The 20,528-nt window shown below is 45.7% G+C and overlaps 1 protein-coding gene across 4 annotated transcripts in view; it reads right to left on the minus strand.

The window, feature by feature from the left end:
- Window positions 1–20,528, minus strand: part of LOC139342307 (rho guanine nucleotide exchange factor TIAM2-like) — a 74,571-nt gene that overhangs the window by 40,008 nt on the left and 14,035 nt on the right. For 2 of the 4 annotated variants that reach the window (XM_070979342.1, XM_070979341.1), the window contains exons 2-6: window positions 8,375–8,472; window positions 6,342–7,523; window positions 2,669–3,122; window positions 1,906–2,078; window positions 568–792 (exon numbers count right to left, since the gene is read on the minus strand). In XM_070979342.1, the coding sequence (XP_070835443.1) occupies window positions 568–792; window positions 1,906–2,078; window positions 2,669–3,122; window positions 6,342–7,517 (2,028 nt within the window). In that variant the 5' untranslated portion in view covers window positions 7,518–7,523; window positions 8,375–8,472. Of the gene's footprint in view, window positions 1–567; window positions 793–1,905; window positions 2,079–2,668; window positions 3,123–5,803; window positions 5,931–6,341; window positions 7,524–8,374; window positions 8,473–12,364; window positions 12,384–20,528 lie in introns of those variants that run through there. The other 2 variants (XM_070979343.1, XM_070979344.1) reach the window with 2 other exon arrangements.

The raw sequence follows: 20,528 nt of genomic DNA on the forward strand, positions 1-20,528 counted from the left end.
TAAGCTATAGGTTATGGGCTTTTTATATCCATCAGTAATCTGCTGTATGTGGGCTACAGCACAGTGCTGGGTGCTTTGGATTCTCCCCCAGGCTGTGAGGAGGAGGAAGAGGATAATGCATGTTGAGAGCCCATTACCAGGAAACATCTGGAATCCCAATCTGATGCTTGGGGAGAGAGCTGCTCCCCTGGGCCCCTTGCGATGCGTTTGGGGACTGATGCATTTAGGCCACTTCACCCACCCACAGACAAAAATAAAGCACAAGCTTGTCACCACAGTCACAAAAACAGGAAAGTAGGGCACATCATGTGGTTGCTACATGTATCACGTGGAATAATGACACTCAGAGGAGTCTATGGATGATAATTTAGCATGACGAGAACATAAGTTACACCACCTGATCTATCAATGCTGTAACGTAATGCAGCAGATTTTCTGTGAAATTTGTCCCAAGGGTATGAAATGTATAATGCAGTGTAAAGTATGATAGAGGCCTCAGATATTCTCAGTGATGCTGGTGTTAACTCAGCTAATGTCTCACTATCAGTATCATTATCACCACCTCACCTGATTCTCAATAGCCTTGCGATTCTTGGGGTCGCTGACCACTGTCAGCTGCAGCTCGGCCATCTTCTTCATCTTCCCATCCATGTCGATCTTCTGCAGCAGGCCTCGGACCTGGCTCCTCAGGAGGCGCACCGTATCCTCCTTCCCCTGGCGCTTGGCCAGCAGCGAGGCACTGGCAGAATGGATGGCTGTCACCCAGTTCTCCAGGTCGGTCTGGTTGCTGGCCTGGTAGGGCAAAGAGGGACAGGGAGTTCCATTTGATGAAGCAGCCAGACCGATATTTCTCAGTTTCAAGCCTGATTCAGAGATGTGACAGCTGATAAATCTGCTAGGACTGTCAATGCCAACTGCTATTGTGTTATTCTATCATACATCACAATAAGATCATTGAGTGGCAAGCTGAGCTCAGTTGGATCAATAAAAGAAAACTTGATTAATGGCAACACTGCTGAAATCACACCTACATTTTCCTTTTTAAAGAGCCGTGTCATGATTATCACTCTGTCTTTATAAGGCGGTTCACAAAACAGTTGGACCACCTTTAGTTTAAAATGACTCATGTTCAACAGGCCATGTTAGTGCAATCAAAAGGATGACACCCATGCTGTCTGCATGTTACAGAGCTGATTTTCCCTCTGCCTGCCTCTGGGGCCATGTCACCTCCACACTATTTTACTGGATGTAAGTCTGGACACCACGACATAGAGCGGTCTGAGAAGCTTGTAATCTCAAGTGCAGGAGGCTGCACGGTAAGAGCTGAGGCTAGGCCTGAATTTGGTTGTGATATGTAGGTCAGTAAGCACAATGGACAAATAGAATGTGCTCTCAGACCCCTTCGCTGGAAAGTTTGGGCAATTTTCTTGAAATTGGTCATTTCATATCAACACTTGAGGTAAGTGAAACTAAAAAAAAAAAGTATATGTCAGGTGTAATTCAACTACAACCATGTGCTGAAACGTGTTACTGTGTCAGAGTCAAATTCATTCTGTGTCAGGACAGAACAGCTTCTGATCTTCATTTGTGCATTGGATGGTGCAGTGTTTTGCATGAGAGCAAGATAAACAATGTGGCAATATGTTCAAAAGCCAAAGAAAAGTCACACAAGCACTTGGAAGAAGACAGCTTGTGACTTTCTGCTTGAATGTTAAGTTCTCATAATGTGAGCACAGGAAAAGTTATTGTGGGAAAAATGCCTTACGCTGACCAGCCTTGAAGGGCCTGCTAACATATTTACCAGTAAATGAAACTTCGGAGTGACTTCGAAGATTTATCGCTGATTTCACTCCCCTAATTATCAGCAGCAAACTTCACATAAATGTTCTATAACCAGCAACTGACCTGGAAGAGGTAAACGTCGCCATATGAGTTGCTGAGGCAGAAAACATTCTCCTTTTTGGGGTGTTCGGGAACGGCTTGGACGATGCTGTCCTCAGCAAGAAGAGCGTAGCGAGGTGAGAGCTCCTGCTCCGGGGAGCCTTTACCATAAGTTTCATAGAACAGCAGTGTGCATCCTGCAAAAGAGAGAGTAGAAATGCAGACACAAAAGTCAGAGTGGTGGATACAGATGTGCAGTAAGTGATGCAGAAAGCAAGTGTACATCATTAAGTCTCTCGAGTGCAAGAGTTTGGGGTTACTGCAGCTGCCACATAATGTTTTAAAAACATAATGTCCTTGTAGAGACATCTGACAAATGAAGTTCGGCAGGACTGGGGTACATAGAAGTGCAAAAGTTTTACATAATCCCTAAAGGCCAGTTGGAGTCATAAAAATGATAACACTGCTCTTGCTTATCCCTTTTATATTTGTGTGACTACCAAGAGGGGGCCTTCAGTAGACACTTAAAGCAGTGTGTGTACATACACACACATTTTGTGGCCTGCCTTTTTATACATCAAGTGTGATACCACGGTCAAGGACACAAGAAACGAGAACAAAGGGGAACCCACCCGCTCCTCAAAACTGAATTACAGAACTGAAATTTGGATAATCTACTTAACTTTGAATTATTTTAAAAACCACAAGTCAGCACATTCTTTGACTCAATTTTGAGATGCATAATTGTTTCCTTCACTCGCAGACATCCACCCAGCTCTAAGCTCACCTTTCAGGGTCACCCAGTACTGCTTCCACTTGCGGCGGGTCACCAGCTCCAGCTTCCTGTCCTTGTGCAGGGTGACGAGTGGTTTGAAAGAAAGCCATCCGGCCCGTCTGACCACCCCCTGCTCCTTTTCAAACAGCAGATCCAGCTGCTCCAGCGAGCCCTCGGCTGATTCGCTGCTGCTCTCCCCCTCTTCGGTGCCCGTGGATGGGTCTCTTCTCTCACCACCTCCCCCTCCTCCCTGTCTGGTGCCCGTCTCCAGCTCCCTCATGAAGTTCTCATAGATATTCTGGCGGACGGCATCGCTTGTTGTTTGGTGAATGGCTCCTGATGATTGGGCCCTGGAGGCTCCCGGGAACCAGAGGAGGCTAGAGACCTGAGAAGGTGAGCTGGTGTCTGCAGTCAGGCCATCAACCCCACTGTCGAAGGCATCGCTCATATCCTTGTATCTGGTCTCCTGATAAGGCACAAAAAGTTAAGAAAAGTTAAGAGGAGCATGAAAGGCTAAAAGATGAAGGACAGCATGTGGGGGGAAAGATGAGAGTTTCATGACAACTGAACAAAACCCCCAACAGTCTCTTGATTAGTCACCAGTGGAGGTGTTGGCCTGGTTTGGAGATTGTCAAACAGAATTACTGTTCTCACCTACATTTAGGCAAAAACACATCTGTATTTACAGCAAAGCTTACATTGGGACAAAAATCAAACTGTGCTCATTTTAATTAGCCCAAGGCACTGCAAAACTGGAGTAGAAACTTTTGAAAAATCTAGTCGAACCACTCGAACCTACTTCAAAGTCTGCATTACAGTCTCTAAATCTTTTGCTCAGCTGAAAAAGTGGGACAAATTTCCTGTGATGGCACCTGGGAGGTTGGAACCCTTCAGGCTCAGACAATTTCACGTCATTTGAGGTCTGCTGTGGCTTCCCAATTCCCCAAATGAACACTTGATGGAATTGCACTCTTTCAAGCCTAATGACAGCATACCTACACTTGACTAGATTGCAGCATTGATTTTGCCCCTGGCAACAGAGTTGAGTGCTCTCAACATGCAGACACACAGTATGTGCCATCATGGTGGAGCTCATCCTCCGTCTTTGTTTGCTCAGTGTCTCACTGAGCTTCATCGATGTCTTCTCCATCCTTCGTCATACTATTGCTATTGTTGATCTTATGCAAACAATTCAAATTTGGCAAAATCATCAATAAAACACTGGAACAGTGCTTGAAAGCAAAGCCCTGATTGGTAACAGGTGGTAGTATCATGATTGGGTATGAAAGGGGCATCCTCGAAAGGCTCGGTCAAGCAAAGATGGAGTGAGGTTCACCACTTTGTGAAACACATGATTGCATGGGCTCGGGAACACTTTGTAAAGGCGTTTTCTTAGCACATCTTGTAAGCTGTCAGCTTAGAGTTCATGTTCAGCTACAGGGCAGCCATGAACCCTTTGAACCCACAGTGTTCAGTTAAAGACAGCCTTTGTATAACCATTAGGTCCATCTGCCACGATGAAACACACAGTATTTGCATAATATACTCATAGGAAAATGTGTCCTGAGCACAGGGTGGGTCTTCTTCAGCTTTCCCTAATTTCCTTTAGTCAGCAGCAGCCTGAGTGTATCCACCCTCTCCCAGTTGTCTTCCACCTGCTTTTCATTACAAGCAGGTTCTTGGCATCGGGGTTTGCAGTGTGACCTTTCAACCCGCAACAGAGCTCTGGATTCCAGATGGAGGGGAACCAGAGCTGGAAGAGCTCCTGATTTTGGTTGACCCCCTGAAAGAGGGCACCGTGACCAGCCCTTGGGGAATACACCACAGAGGTTTGGCGGTCAACACAATGGCCCCAGAAGTACAGATGAAATTCAGTCCCCCAACCAGCTTGAAACACCTCAGCAACTTTAACATGAACTTGTTGCAGGCCTTGACAGAGTGAGAGGTGTCGATCTTTTTTCTGTTTGTTTTTTTTCCCTGAATTTTACCCAGTTAAACTACGTCACGCTTCTGTGGAAATTTTGTCTATGCACGTATCTCTAAAAACACAGCCCAGATTGTTCACAGTTCCTCACCAGTACATGGTGCTGCCAATGGATTTTTTTTTTACCACACCTCATTTAAAAGTTTCTTTTGGATTTCTGCAATCTGGAGACTTAGAGGCAGACACTCCTGATGTAAAGCAAAAGCCATGTAACACTGAAAATGAATACTCTCTGTCTACTGCGTATTTGTCACTGTAGAACTGAGTGACAGTGTCATGGCAAAGTATCCAAACTCTCCCTCCAGCAAAGAAGAAAGGGTCAACAGAATACAATGGCTGTTCCATTTGGTTTGTTGTCAGGCCCAACTGACTGAACACCAATCCCTATTAGCAGATTTACTCTCTAAGGACTGCAAGGGGAGCCCAGAAAATCTGCCCCGCACAACAGCTAGAACAACCATAAGTCATTCATTAACATTAGAGGAGGGGTGGAGTTAAATCTTCAGCAAGGATTTAGTTTCACTCTAACAGAGCCTCTCAGAGGCTTACAGCTATTCTCTTGGCAGTGCCCAAACAGAGTTCTTAAAACTTTAACAAGGCAAAGCTAAACGAATTAATGCAGAAACAATTGCTTTCAAGCCTCAAAGACAGAGAGGGACACGAGTTCACACTCAGTTCCAACAAATGTTTTATGTCACATTAAAGCTATTAAATATGTAGTGTTTGTAAGATAAAAAAAATCGCATGGTTCTTAAAACCATGCGCAGGCAACTTGTAGAGAAGCTGTGTGACCCGCCTTGATGGTACAAGTATCATTTTACTCACGTGAAAATCAGCTGTCTGCTCTGCGTGTCATATGCTAACATTTCACCATCATCCTGCTCCATTCTCAAATTTCTATGCACCTCTATCAGCCATCATTGGTTAGCTTGAATCCCTAAAAACCTTTGAAACAAAATGCAATTTTTGAGCTAACAACCACAGAGGCTAAAAACACTTCATGGCATTCAGCTGGATCAACAGCCTACACGTGCACGTACATTCAACTATGTCACTATGCAGTGACTGCATACAAAAGAGCTAAACGCATTAACATGCGACAAGTGCTGTACATTCAACAACTAATCACATTAGGTAGGCAATAATACTTCAGATGTACCTACCCAGATACAGTCATCATGACATCTGCACATCAGCTCCCAATTCCTCTTCTTCCCAGTATCATCCATATCATACATTGTAATAGAAAGTACCTCTCATCCTTGCTCCGTCCTCACAAAAACAAGACCCAGCCCTGGCTGCCTTACAATTTTCATTTTGTGCCACCCCTCTGTGCCCTGTCCTCAGACAGCTGGTGTTGTGGTGCTAAGGACCAGAAGACGGTGGTTGGTTCGTGGCCATGCCAGGACCACCGCTGTGGCTCATGATCAAATAAATCTTGCCAGACAGGAAACTGTCTGTGCGTGGCTGTTACTGATGCCCTCTCATGTCTACTAAGCTGTAGCTCTAAAGCTAGCAGTGAGGTGACTACAGAAGAATCATGTATCTACTCTGTGCTTAAATAACAAAAGCTACAAGTTATGGGAACTATGAAAACATGTATCCCATCTATAGCTTTACATGCCATGAAGATAAGATCCCTGTATGAGCCCTGTGAGTGAAAACAGTGTAAATGTAAAAACCCATTATGGCAAAACTTACCTGAGACTTCCTCTTCTTGCGGCTAAGGCTGCCTGTCCAGTCACTGAGGCGTCTGATGCGGTTTTTGATGGAGTCTTTCTTATGAAAGCCAAAATCAGGTCCAGTCTGCTCCTGGTGCTGTTCTTGGTCGGGATACTGGTCCAGATCCTCACTCATGGTGTGGGCTTTGGGCCTGCGACAAGGCAGGGTGTACGATGAGTACTGGCGGGCCTCGGCGCATTCTTCCTCCAATGGAACATCCAGGACTGATGCAAAAGAAGCTCGGTGTGGCCTCTGGCCTGGTGCAGGATCTTGTAATTGGGAGGACAGTACCCTGGCTGTGGGAAAAGTAGCAGCCATTGTGGAGTCCTTGTAGAGGTCTGTGATGGACACAGGGGGAGACTGTTCAGTGAAAGAGTCAAGCTGGTGGATGGGGGAGTGGACAAGGGTCCTGCTGGCAGAGCAGGGTTGATCCTGCTCACACAGATCTGTGCTGGGCCCCCAGGGAGAGTCATACCAGGAACCATCAGAGCTCAGTGAGCTTCCCTTGCTGGTCCTGGCCGTGGAGGAGGTAGAGGCCGGCGGTGGACCGCTGCAGTGGCCATCCTGCCTGCTACCACTTGAACCGGGGAGACTGGGAGTGGAGGCAGACTCCAGGTGGGGAGAGAACTTGAGGAGCTGTACAGGGCCAGAAGCCTCGTCCAGGAGAAGGGGGTTGCCTGAGGTGTTGGTGAACTCCACCCTGAGACTGCCATCCTTCTTGATCACCACCCGTGGGCTGCTCTGTGCCTCTAAAGCATCACACTCGTCACTGTGTCCATTCAGGGCATGCCTGTTAAGTTCAGCCCCATATGGATTATCTTCGTAGTCATCTGACATGTGTCGCCTTCGCATACCACATCCAGGTGATCGATGCCAGCGATGCTCAGTTGGGCTGCCCCTTGCTCCCTTTGAGATGTAGTCATAGTGCCGAGGGGAGTACGGCTGCCGGCTTTTAGGAGGCGACAGGCAGCCACGGCCAACACACTTGGCCTTGTACCCCGAGCCTACTGGAGCACTTTTCCACCACAAATGGGGAGACAGGGCATCGTCCTTTGCTGAGCGAAGCTTCAGTGAGCATGGCTTTGGTTTCCCAGGGAAGACAAAGCTGGTGCCTTTGGGGCCCTGGATACTATACTGGCTCTCTGAATTTCCCATCACTGCCTGGAAAAAATGAAACAAACCAAAACACAAGGTTAGCAGCATGATGATACTGGAAAATTCATGGTACCCACACATAAAACAGTACAATATATATATGGCATGGTATGACATCATGCCAGTTCATCAGAGACATAAAATTAGCTTATTACTCATAAACAATGACTACACTCGCACAAAAGCATACCAAACACAAACATGATCGCTGAGACTGTTTCCAGAGTAAAACAGCCGCAGGTCTAATATCTTCCTTGTGCCTTTTAAAGAGAATAGCTGTAAGTACTTCTATCACATCTGGTCATTAACCTGTATGGTCTATGCCCTTCTCATTTTACTACATTCTTCCATTCTTTCAGTAGAAAAGTCAAGTCAGATGAACATGGCTGTTATGTGTGACAGAGCTCAGGACAATGAAAAATCCCTTCCAGACTGTCCACAACACTCTCACATTAGTGACGGAGAGCCGTGACCAGACAGACATTTCATTACAGGGCCGACGCTATAGCACATAAACTGCTGGGTGTGTAAGAGACAGCACTGTATCCTCTGCTGTCTGTGATGCGCTTACATAATAGGTTAGACGTAACAGCTTCAACAGTCTTCAAGTCTTTAAATTAGCACACAGAGCAGATTAGAAACTAGAGCTGAGGATTTAACACCCCAAATGCTGGAGTAAAGGGTTTGAATTATGACCAAAAAATGAGCGTTTTAAAAGGACAAACATAATTGAAGTAACATCCATCTGTAGTTGGAAATGGCAGATTTAAATGCGTATACCAGGAACACATTTTAAAATCAGGGTTAAATATAATTAGGCATATAATATAGACAACCCACACAGTTCTTAGACTCACCTGTCTGAAAGTCTCTTCTCAGATTGGAGCTTCTATGTGCGCGGTTCTCTCCACCTCATTTCTCAAAATTAAACTGATTCCTTTGTCATCTGGCTCTTCTGAAACACACAGAGAGAAGTTGACTTAGTGCTGAGTCTCTTTCGACAGGACTATAATTTACCACATGTAATGAGCTCTATGTTTGATAACAGGTGTGCCAGTTAAAGAGTAGACCTAATCCCAGCATTTAGGAGAAGACAGTGTTTGGTCGGCAGCACTACCTGTTTCGTACTGGGATAAACAAAACCAGAATCTGAGATTGTCTTACTTGTGGTAGTTTGAAATTTTCTATATCTGGAAAAAAAAGGTGTTGTTCTTATTGGCAGGTTTGCAAGAAATGATTCAGCCAATATCCTGGAGATGAAAATATTTCCTCTCAAAAACTGTGCAGCCCTGAAGTATCGAGTCCAACGTACTTCACTCCGAGCAAGTTCACAGTTGTATCACATCAAACAAGCATTGTACTATACAAGACAGCACAGTACAGCAGTGCCACCCTGGCCTTACAGTATGACTAGTTTAAAAATTCACTCCACCCCCCAAGTCCAAGTCTCCTCAATCTGCCATCCAAAGCAAACATTTGTAGCATTTTTCCACCTCCCCACAAGTAAATGACGTTTGGGAAAGTTTTCAAAGGCGGGCTACAGTTTGCCCGTCTGTTTATTTTTAAACCTTGGAATCCTTGCTTGCTCTTTTTTTTTTTTTCACTCGTCACCGCCAAATTTGTCCGGGGGCAGGACCCACAACCAGGAACGGCTGAAGAGCGGTCTTTGCGGGGGCACCGGGCATCTTCTGAGAAGCAGTGTGACTCCGTCTTGTGTATGTAATATAACCCACTTACATGCATGTAGCGCACACTCCAGGAAGGCTTTCAAATAGTGCTAACTCCACTAAGCCTTGCAGCACACGTACAGCATGTGTAAGGTTACAGTGCAAACACCCCCTGCCAAAAGCCCTAACCTTCAGGATTAAGTGATCTGAAGCATTAAGAGTTTATCTGCTCTTGCTTGGATGCACCTTGACTGTGAGGTGAGATTAAACTGTGTTGACTGACTGAGTAAATGGACTACTGTAAAAGAGTGTGTTTAATGGATGAAGTTTAGAGGGAAATTCCAGGGAGCTTAAACATTTTAAATGTAAAGCACATGAGGCACTGAATCCCAGTGTTCATGGGCAAAGATCCAGACTAACATTGCAAAATCAAACATGACAAGGAGCCACACAAGGAAAATTATTCTCTCCTTTAAACGTTTTAGAATGAGTGTAATAAAGCAGAGCACTTGAAAGCACAGTGGAAACTTGGCCGGAGACGCGCAGGCCTGGTAATGAACTTGAACCATCACTCTGAGCTGATCAGAGGATTAACCAAACACTTGCTCTGTTCCTCATGACTTTCAGAGCGAACCAGGGGGAGACGAGATAGAATAAAAGCAATAGCGATATTGGGAGAAATGTTCTCGGCACTATAACCCTGAATCCGCCGAGCCAAGCAGCTTCCTGCTAGTAACACAAAAAATAACTTCCAGCTTTGTCATGCTAGTTGAACAGGGGCCCTGGTTCGCATGGACCCTAGGCAAAGCCAAGCCACTATTGCCTATGGATACATGATCAACTGCACTTGACTGGACTCAAGGCATTCGAGTTCCCTTCATTAACCTAGAAATCTGTGGGATAACTGGCAGATTTTCTTACTCAACTCCCCATTCTTCCTTTAGCCTCCATGTCTTAAATTCTTACAATACATACACCGCCTGACCCTTACATTCTGCCAGCATCACTAGTTCCCAGTGAGCGACATGCAGAGGAATATTTTGGAGCTTGTCTTGCATCCAGAAGCTATAAAGTTAAGATAAAATGATTTTCAGTCCTCCAACATGAATGAAGAGTGACTAAACAATGCTCTCTGTGGAGAAAAGGCCAAGAAAGCAGCTGCTGACAACACAAGGAGTCAGCATAAAGCTGCTTGTCGAACTTGTCACCAGGACTGGCTTTTCCATTGACGCTTTTCTTGCAAACTTTATTCACACAGAGCAGGGCTGTGGGTATGAAAGGCTCAAAGGCGTGCCAACACACAAGCCTAAAGACACACACGTTTGCCTTCTGCTGCGACTTGAACTGGAGTATTGTGCGACTGTTTTGGGAGAACAACAAGACAAGTCTTCCTTTAAGCTGCAAAGCACTGCGCCCAGTCTGAAATCTCCCGCCCTCTTCCCCTCCGGTCCTCTGTCCTCATCAATAGGCTTCCTACAGGCCATCTGCTCAGGGGCCAAGGGACCACTGCCACCCTAACGCTCCTCGACACACCCCATGACCTGGCATTCTTCTCAGGCTGCCCCTGTGTGACTCCCACGTAAGCTCCATGTTTAGTCTGGCACTGTGTGTGTCTTGGGTCTGGAGCTCGGGTGAATGGAGAGGAACGGGCCACACCTCGACATGGTATAAACACAGTAGGTACATTCAGGCAATGTCCTAAGGAAGTAACTGTCTTTTTCCGACACGAAGACCACCGTGCATTTGTTGAAAAGCTGAGTCTGGAGAGCTTTGCAATTCTAATCGTCATGTCCTGATGATCTAAACTTGAGGAACAAAGCTGGAGGAACAAGCTATTGACACAGCAGTGTGAGACACCGGGTGATTCCCCAGAGAACTAAAACAGCAAGAGCCATCAGTGCAGCTTTTTAAACCAACTCCACCATAAAACCTTGAAGATACAGAAATCTTGCTGGACCTTGCTGAAGTGCTTTCAGTAGAGCAATAAAGCTGAAAATATCAGCTAACCATGTGGTACAACGCTTCGTTAACATGTGGTTCTGATGGAAGAAATCATAAATCCACAATGCAAATAACAAATGTGTGGCCGAAATAACCTCACACAAAATAAAGTACTGACAAGGTGTCACGCTTTTTCAATGAGTACGCTGTGAATTAGGAAGCATGAGGTCATGTGTTGTTGGTAGTGGCTGTTAACACAATCGCACTGCCTTCCTCCTGTCAAATCACAGCCCAAGGGACTTGTCTCTTATCACTTTCCTCTGGCGCCATGACAACTGAGCTCTTAAAGGAGCTGTGTGCTTGAAGCTTGACACAGCTTCAATTCAAACTTATGCAAAACAAGCCACAATTACTTTCGGTACAAAAACAACAACAGGAAGTGCCGAAAAGAAAGTAGTGGAGCCAAGGAGTAGACCACCTCCTGCTGACTTTTTGTCACACGAACCAGATTTAAAGTATCCTGCGGCTGTGTGCTTATGAGCAGAAATGTCTATCTATGAATCACTCGCTGAAAGCCCATATTACTGTGTGGTGGATTCAGCCAAAGCCACCAAACATCCATCACACTGCTTGTTAAGTGTCTTTTGGACTTTTTCATTATACATTTAGAAGCTCTGCGCCTGGCTCCCGACCAAAAATGACATGGCAGGCTCCTGAAAGATTTATACACGTATGCCACTGTCATTCCAGAGCGATGCCAAGAAAATGAAAATGTTTCCAAACACTCTCAGACAATGTGCTCCCATTGACCGAGTATCCAGCAACTTCAGCATGAGGTACAAAGTTAAGTTTGTCAAACTCAGTTATTTTCATGAGTAAATGTGAGACATGCATGAAATGCTAACAACCCTGAAACACATGGCAGCAGAAGTGATAAAGGCTGAGATTGTGAAGGGTCACTTTGTTGTATCTTCATTTACAAGGCTACATGGGGCAGGCTTTGACAGCAAGGCAGACCGTGCACTCAAGATAAAAACTAGAGCACAGACTGATATCTAACAGATACAGATGGAGACCAAACAGTACTCACACATGCAAACACACAGCGTAACCCACACCTGTGGATCTGGAAAATAGGAAACACAATGCAACCTCTTCACCCCAGCCTCCTCTTAATCCAGCAAATAGGAGAAACAAAGGGAGAGAGAGATAAAACACAGAGCCCACAACATCCCTTACCTCTGTGGCCCGGGCTTTAATCTAAGAGCTCTTTGAACAGCTTGAAAAGGCGAAATCTAGCTGGTGTTCTCTGATCTCAAAGTGGATTCTCCCTGTGAAGGCTCGTTGAGTCTTAAAGCAACATGCACACCGCATCTGACTCACACACCCAGACGCACAGGAGGACACGTGAAACTCCCTCCCGGCTTCGAAGAGGCAGCGAATCACAGTCCTCCCAGGGTAACCCTAGGTAACGCAGTGCCAAGAGAAAAAAGCAGGAGAGCTGGGAGGAAAAAGTGAAAAGTTCTCCACAGAAGAGCTCTCTCAGAAACAGGAGTGAAGATGTTTTATAGCACTCGTCCATTTAGAGTCCCCGCTGCAAAACGGCTCCACTACTCCACCGTGTTGTTTTTCCTATATCCTGCTTTTCCGTTGGCTAGGAGGAGGATGCAAGGCTCGTTACAGCCAAGGCGGTTTTCCATAGCTGTTTGAGGCGATTGGGCCAGACAAACTGGCGTAAGTTGGCTGCAGCGCTGCCTGGGAGGCACTGGGGAGGGCGCAATGACTAGAGCTCTTGTCTGACCCTAAATACCACAATGACCCAAGGACGAGGCCAGGGAGGCATGGCAGCTACTCAGGAGGTGGAAAGAGAGACTGTGTGTATATGTGTGTATGCATGAATGAGTGTGAGCCAGAGAATAAGAAAAAAGTCCAGTGAGTGAAGACAGAGGCTTGGTGTGAGAAAGAGCAGGGCCACAGAGGAAATAACACAGGAGAAACAGAGTTAGCAACATGGGTAAGCTGTTTGAAAGTTTTCTTGGGGCCAGAGGGGCCAAATGTGCATCTCATTTTGAGCAGCAAATTAAAAGAAAATGAGTCAAGACCGTCCCTGAAATTACAAATTCTGAAATGCGCTCCAAGTGTTGTGACTAAGCCTCATCCCAGCGGAGACGAACTTGAGACCGCCGTCGGTCTAAAAACACTCGCATGCCTCCATTTGTCTATGGTTCGCATTACTGTGGTCGCACAGTCAAACTGGGCCCATTCAGAAAGCCACACGAGAACACAGCACAGCATCAGAACTGGACGAAATGTGCCAGACTGTTCCTAAAGCTGCTCCCAACAATCTCGCGAGCCAGTTGTTTATTCCAGAGGAGCCGAGTGAATATTATTGGTGTTCAGGGACATGTTGCGCCACTCCTACAAATGGAAAACATGAGAGCCAGCGTAATTAGAATGCTCTATCGGGTTTTTCTCTAGAAATTCATCTCGGACTGAATGGCTATTCAAAGTCATGACCATGCCACGCTGTATGAGCAGCTGTGGAATAGTCTCCCATCAGCCTGCTGCTTGACATAGAGACATCAGCTCCGGGACACAATATTAGCAGCGTTCACCAGGGCTAAAGAACATTGTTAACAACACAATGGTCCTCGTGGCCTAGTCTGAGCTCCTCTCAAAGCCCTTTGTCCGACTATAGATGGAGGCAGCTAAAAGGTTGGTCAACAACACCCTGAAAAGACTGAGGCACTGAGAAAGAAGGGAGGGCCGCCGTGATGCATATTAATGCAGAGCAGGTGCTGGGTCTAATTCCACATGGCCAAATGGTCTGACCCCTAATTAAGATCAATTAAGGCCCCAACAAGCTCTCCAGAGCCAAATTAAATCCTCCTATATCCCAGCTCTGTGAAACTGACTCATGCACACGTCTCATTCTGCCCGGGCGTCCTTTACTCAGGAGTAACTAAGTTCATCACAGGAAATACAGGGGAAAGGTGTATATAACAGGCTTCCACATGGAGGAAATCAAGAGTGCTACTGCTGTATGCACAGTGACACAAGTTTCAAAGGGCTTGTGAGCAGAGCTTTGCTTTGGATAAAGCGTTCAAACACCAAGAATCCTCACTGGTGTGGATGTCTGGATGACCTCTGATGGCCTCTCTGCCACTCTGCCCGATAACGGCAGTGTGATAAAATCCACGGCCCTCACAGAAATCCTCACAGTTATCAAATTTGCGATCACAAATACTACTGTGAAACCAACAGCAGTCCACAGAGCAACTTCGAGAAAGGCTGATAGTAAAAGGTTAAGTAGTTCAGAAGGCCCAGAGCACTTCAATCATCTTTCTGCATTTCCAAACCTCTCACTTTGTTTTATCTAGGCTAATACGCTAAACTAAGATGGTAGGTGTGGTAAACATTAAACTGTCTTAGCATCAGCATGTTAGCATTGCCATTGGAAATATGTTAGCATGCTGACATTAGCATTTATCTAAAAGCATCGCTGCAGGTTCAGCCTCACAGAGCGGCTCACATAGCTGTAGAGTCTTCATCTCATTTCTGCTCTAGTGCTGGAACAATTAGCCGAATTAGCAATTAGCCAATAGACAGTCAACAAATCAATAAGAATTTTCATTTACAAAGTAAAAATTCCACTATTTATTAACAGTCAAATGATTAATTGAAAATATATGTGTTTTATTTTTCACTGTCCTTTTTTAAAGAGAAATTTAAGCAATAAGTCGGGAGCAACTCCACATATATCCAACACATTTGGCTGCACAGCACTTTGCATATTTTCGGTAACTCAGGCATCTCAGACAGATGCATCCCATTGGTGTGTTAAACTGAAAGAGGGTGACACCTTCACTTTCCATGTAAATGATTCTTTTGACGTAAGATAAATCACGTCACATTTAAACAGATCACTTGCAATAATCCAACTCTGATGAAAAACTCATACTGGTGGAGTGATGCTCATGGGACCGGGGTGACGAATGTGGTGGAGAAAGGCAGCAGGGGGAGAGCCGGGGGAGAAATATGAGGTTTCAGTTGCCGCACTAATATTTCTTGTCTCCCTCCTAAACAGCATGATGGAGCCGCCCTAATGGCTGGAGGTCATTTATGGTTTGATTCCACTGATTATCCTGCTCACCAGGGACTGCAGTCTGCGGCAATTTGTGAACGAAACATCCTTTGGGAGGAAATAAATTGCTATTAATTGCTCATTTTAGCAGAAATTAGTACACTGCCTCGCAGAGAAACATGGATATTAATATCAAAGGCCTAGAAATTAGAAATGATAACTACATGGGTGGAGGAATTTGGTGGAGGAATTGGGGATGCAGACTGATGGAATTCACTTAAGCTGGGATGCTTTAAGTCAGGGTTAAAGGTCAAGCCTTTTGTTTGGTGGTTGGCTTCCAGCCTCAAACCCACTCCACCTCTTAAACAATTCAATTACTGGGGCTTATCTTGTGGGGGTATAAAAACATTTTCTTAAACTGAACATCTTTGCATTGAAAAAAAAATAAAGACGGCCTTGATACAAACTCACCCACAGTAAAAACTTAAATGCAAAACTTTTTTTTTTTAAAAAAGGACATACAAATATCACAATGCGCCTCTGATGTTCTGTGACATCCAGCTCATTCAAAGGTTATTCCTCTCATTATCTGTCCTCTCGTCTTCCTTCTCTGCCTCCTCATCCCATTCAGTGAAATCTCTACTTTCTGCCAGCCTCCCCCTGCTGTCAGCTCAGCTCATTTTCTACAGATTGGAGCTCCTGTCAGACAAGGCAGCCCAAAACACTGAGAGTCCGACACATCTTTAAATTAACCAGGATACGTCGCCGCACGCAGGCGCTCTGGGCGATGTGTTTGTGGAGTTAGTGTGTGTATGAGAGGGCTGCACCAGAGGCTTCTCAAATGAGAAATGTGGTGCAAACATTATCTGATGCTTTGTTTAGGGGAGACACTGACTCACAGCATCCTCAAGGGGGTGTCAGCACCCATCTGCTGCCTGATATGCACACTTTTACATGTGTATGTTATGAATGGCAGACGGAGGAAGAGGTTTACCGCTCTCACAAAAAGATAGAGAGTGTGTGCGTGTGTGAGATTCGGCAAACAGCTGGAAGACTGCAGGTGCAAATCAGCTTTCCATTAGCTTCTCTGATAATTAAGCAGCTTAATGGACAGAAGAAGGTCATTTTGAGGGTTAAATCTGTGAAGGAAAACAGACACAGACACGCACACACACACAGCATGCACTTGAACTTGATCCAGAGCTACAGTATCTGGCTTTCAGATTGACTGATATTCCCACAATTTAGCAGGATTGATTTTCTGGTGCAATCATTATGCTCAAACACCCCCTCGACATGTGTGCTGCAGCACAACATCTCAGCCTAGTTGTTTTCTCAGCTTCATGCCATTGTACTGTCTAATCTAAGCAGAGCTCAAGCTATTAGAGCCCCTGTTCAAACTGCAGAGTTCTAAGGAAAATGCCTGAAGGTGATGGTGAAAGTAACAGAATGAGTGACAGGCGGTGCATACGAACCATGTGGAGTCTTTAGCAGTCACAGAGTCAGATAAGACACCCCCGAGACTCCTGGGAAAACAAGGGTACGCCCAGCTCTGCCCAGGATGACGGGCAAAGCACGACTGCTTGCATGCACAAAGGGGAAGGAGTGATACCTTATTATCTCCCTGCTGATAAGAGACGGGGAAAGGAAAGTGCCTTTGAGAAAGAGAAAAGGGAAAAGAACGACATTAGTTCCTAACCTTCAGGAGTTTAAATCTCAGGCATCATCATTAAAGAAAAAACCTTTTTCTCCTCAACTGTTTGCCATGGTTCACAGTGACTTTGTATATTTTGCGTATAGGAGTGCAAACACCTGCATAATGCTCGTGCTTTAAACCCATTCGCAAACTGTATTATCTCCACTGGAAGTGACTGTGGCTGTCCTTTGTGCACTGCAGGATAATCTGTCACACGCTCCGTGGTGTGAGCTCTAGTGATTAATATGATCAGTCCGCGACTCACTCACTCATTACCATAGCAATAGCCACTGTAGTGTACTGCGGCAGTCATGTGAGACACACTCCAGGCTCCCTAAGGTGATCCATCAGAGATCATTGACCATTGCAGAACAATATCAGTCACACAGAGCCAACAGCTAGAGGTCATACGGACACGCCAGAGGTTTCAGGGAAGCAGTGAGGTACTGGGGATTTGGGAGCAGGTACTGCAGAAGTGTGCATGTACAGTAATCGATGGTCTCATACAGAAAGCAGAGGTCACACATACACATTCAAACCCACAGCACATACACGCAGCATCAGTCACTGGACTCAACAGGGAAGAAAAACCTATTGAGGGAGTAGAAATTAATTCATCTGCGATTTGAAAAGGACAAAACAAATCACTCAACATGCCCCAGACATAAAGTAGCATGATAAAGGCTGTGCCTTCGAATCAAAATGACATGCAGCTGGTGAACACAGCTCTAACTGGGGTAGTAGGGCAAACAACCAAGCCTGGCATTGTCCCAGCAGACACACACACGCACGCACGCACGCACGCGCACACACACACACACACACACACACACACACACACACACACACACACACACACACACACACACACACACACACACACACACCTGCTAAAATGGCTCGTTCTGCTGTAGAGGAGGGCCAGATACGCTATGAGTATATATACTTATATGTGTGTGTGCGTGTATCTTAGTCTCATCCATCACTGCCACAGACGTGCATTAATCCCTTTCTGCATTCTTGAGGAGCTCTGACGCCAGAGGGAGTTCGCCCTTGTGGCCTCCCCCACCTTGGCTGTAGAGCACCAGTCGCGACCCTCCTGGAGCCCCTTCTGCCTGCTGCAAAAATCTAACTTTATTCTGAAATCTGTTGGCACTGTGTATGCGAGGGTGTCTGATGGATGGCTAGCATGTGATTTAAGCTTGGATGGCCACAGGACAGGTTGACGCTAATGGATATGGTAATTCAAATATTATCTCCCTATGCCAAGGCGAGCCATATGCTCATGGTAAACTAGCGCTCCAACTGGCAATGTCTCCCCTTTTATGGCCTATTAAGGGCCAAAGTGTACATCACCGTCAGGCCAAACAGAACATGAATCACTCCGCTCACTCTTATCGAAGTCACGAGCATTATTCTCTTGACCGCACAGGTCTGACTGATAACACAAGTAAACAAACCAGTGGAAGTGATAAGCTGGGGAGAAACTAGGCAACGGCTGGGTCATAATACTTGTTGGTACTAGTTCAGCACTCTCTCCGCAGTTCATACATCAGTCATGTCTGCTAAAGCCGTAAACTGTGACAAACTGACAGGCCAAAGCCAAGATGATGCTTTAAGTCTATTAGAGGTGGTTAGACTAGTCCGGGCCTGCCTGGGTGGTTTGCTCATCTTGGTCAAGGCTAAAACAGGTAACAAAGGAGCTGGTGCTCTGCTAGCCATTAGGGGTCATTACCTGAGGCAATTACAGTCCATATTAAAGCCTTTCCTTTACCACATTGGCAGGTCTGAAGGATTGCCTCGACTAAGTGCTCAGGATGGGTTTTACCTGGTGAGAATGTCATCTGAGAGGTGGCAGATCAGTCAGCACGCAGCAAAAATGTCCCCACTAGCACAAGCAAACCAACAGAATCATCCCTCTCCACTAGAATGGAGGATTCACTTGTTTAATATAAATTTCAGGACTGCTTTGCTTCTTAGGAATGACCTTTCTTGCGGCGGCGAATCCGAACCACATCACTAATGCATTAGACAACGCAGGAATGTCTTTTCTTACTGTTTAAAATGAAAATTAATGTGATGATTCACCAGAGGGGCTTTAGTATTCTCATCACACTGTTGAGGCTGTGTGAGACAAGCATACACCCTGGACTGAGGGTGAAAAGAGAGGAGCCAGGCGACGGGCTGTAGATGGTAGGATAAAAGCGGGGGGGGGGGGGGGGCTTGTCAGCGTGAGGTCGTGGACCTACATCAGAGCCCTGTAAACACAGGACCACGCTCTGTACGGCTAAATAAACCATCCATCAGGTGAAATCACCTCTGTTTAGACACATACTGCTGTACCAGGAGCCCATATGCATGCATGTTTACATCCATGCAGCATACATATGTTCCTAAACTCTCTGCAGTAAGTATCCTACTTCAAGTACAGCTTTAGTAAAGTTCTGAGCTCACAGGCAGAGAAAGCTCTTGTAAACCTCCACATAAAGCAACCATCCTCTGACGTAAAGCTGCTCACAGCTACCAGCTCTCTACAGAAGAGGGAGAACAACTAATATTCTTTGCTGAGCTGGCTGCTGATCAAAGGTGGGTAAATTCCCGAAGCAATAAACAGGTTATGAAATAAGACCAGCTTAATGCAATCTCCTTTTTACAGGAAAGCAGAAACACTATTGCTCCCTGTTATCATTAACCAAAACAATTTGTTTTATTGTAGCTGCGAGCCCAGCTGGCCCAGATATACAGTATCTGTTGCTGTCCATATCAGACTTACAGCACAGATAGAGGAGAGAAATCTGAGCCGGACTGTCTGCTCAGCATCTTGAGAGCAGCGATGATGGGTGAGACAGCTGGTGAGGAGCCAGGCGTGCACCCACAGACTCGCATTGAAACTCTACTCATCTCAAGAGCCACCGGTTCTGCACGTCTGAGGCCACTCAGGCAGGCTCTCAGAAGATATCTGCAGAAGACGCAACAATGTGCACATACAGTATGAGCTTCGTGCACATGAAAGCAACACTTCTATTTGTACACATGTGTCATTTGGTTAAAGTTAATCCACTTTTATACATCAGACCACAGATGTGGAATAATCACGACAGCAAACACTCCCACCTGGGTGTATAATCGCCAAGATTGACCATTAGTGGCGAGCAGTGAAGTGTGTGCGTTTGTGGGAACATGGGCTTTTTTTTTAGGGTGAAAAACAAGGCCACACTGAACACATTATGCAGAGCACAGCTCCCAAACAGGTTTAACACCAGCAATGAGTGTGTTTCCACACACCTTTCCTTGTCACCTTGCCTCATTTTCAGCAGACGCTCGGTCAGTGCACAATCCATGACCTAGTTACTGTCACCAAACTGTGTCACAGGTGAACATGCAATTCACTGGAGTGTATACAATGTTGTGTGGCACCTGTATGAGGTTTGTGTCTTTGTCTCAGACTCCTTTTCACTTCGAGCAGAAGCAGATTTTGACTTCTATAAAGCTCACTTTAAAAGGAGCCCGAACGACAGAGGTGAGATTAGATTTCGCTGCCGAATTATCACAAGAAATTAGCTGGGAGCCGTTATCGACCTGTAATCCAGAACAGGTGCTCCACAGAGCGCTCGAGCGGCACA

The sequence above is a fragment of the Chaetodon trifascialis genome, chromosome 14, assembly GCF_039877785.1.
Source record: "Chaetodon trifascialis isolate fChaTrf1 chromosome 14, fChaTrf1.hap1, whole genome shotgun sequence".
Classification (NCBI taxonomy): domain Eukaryota; kingdom Metazoa; phylum Chordata; class Actinopteri; order Chaetodontiformes; family Chaetodontidae; genus Chaetodon; species Chaetodon trifascialis.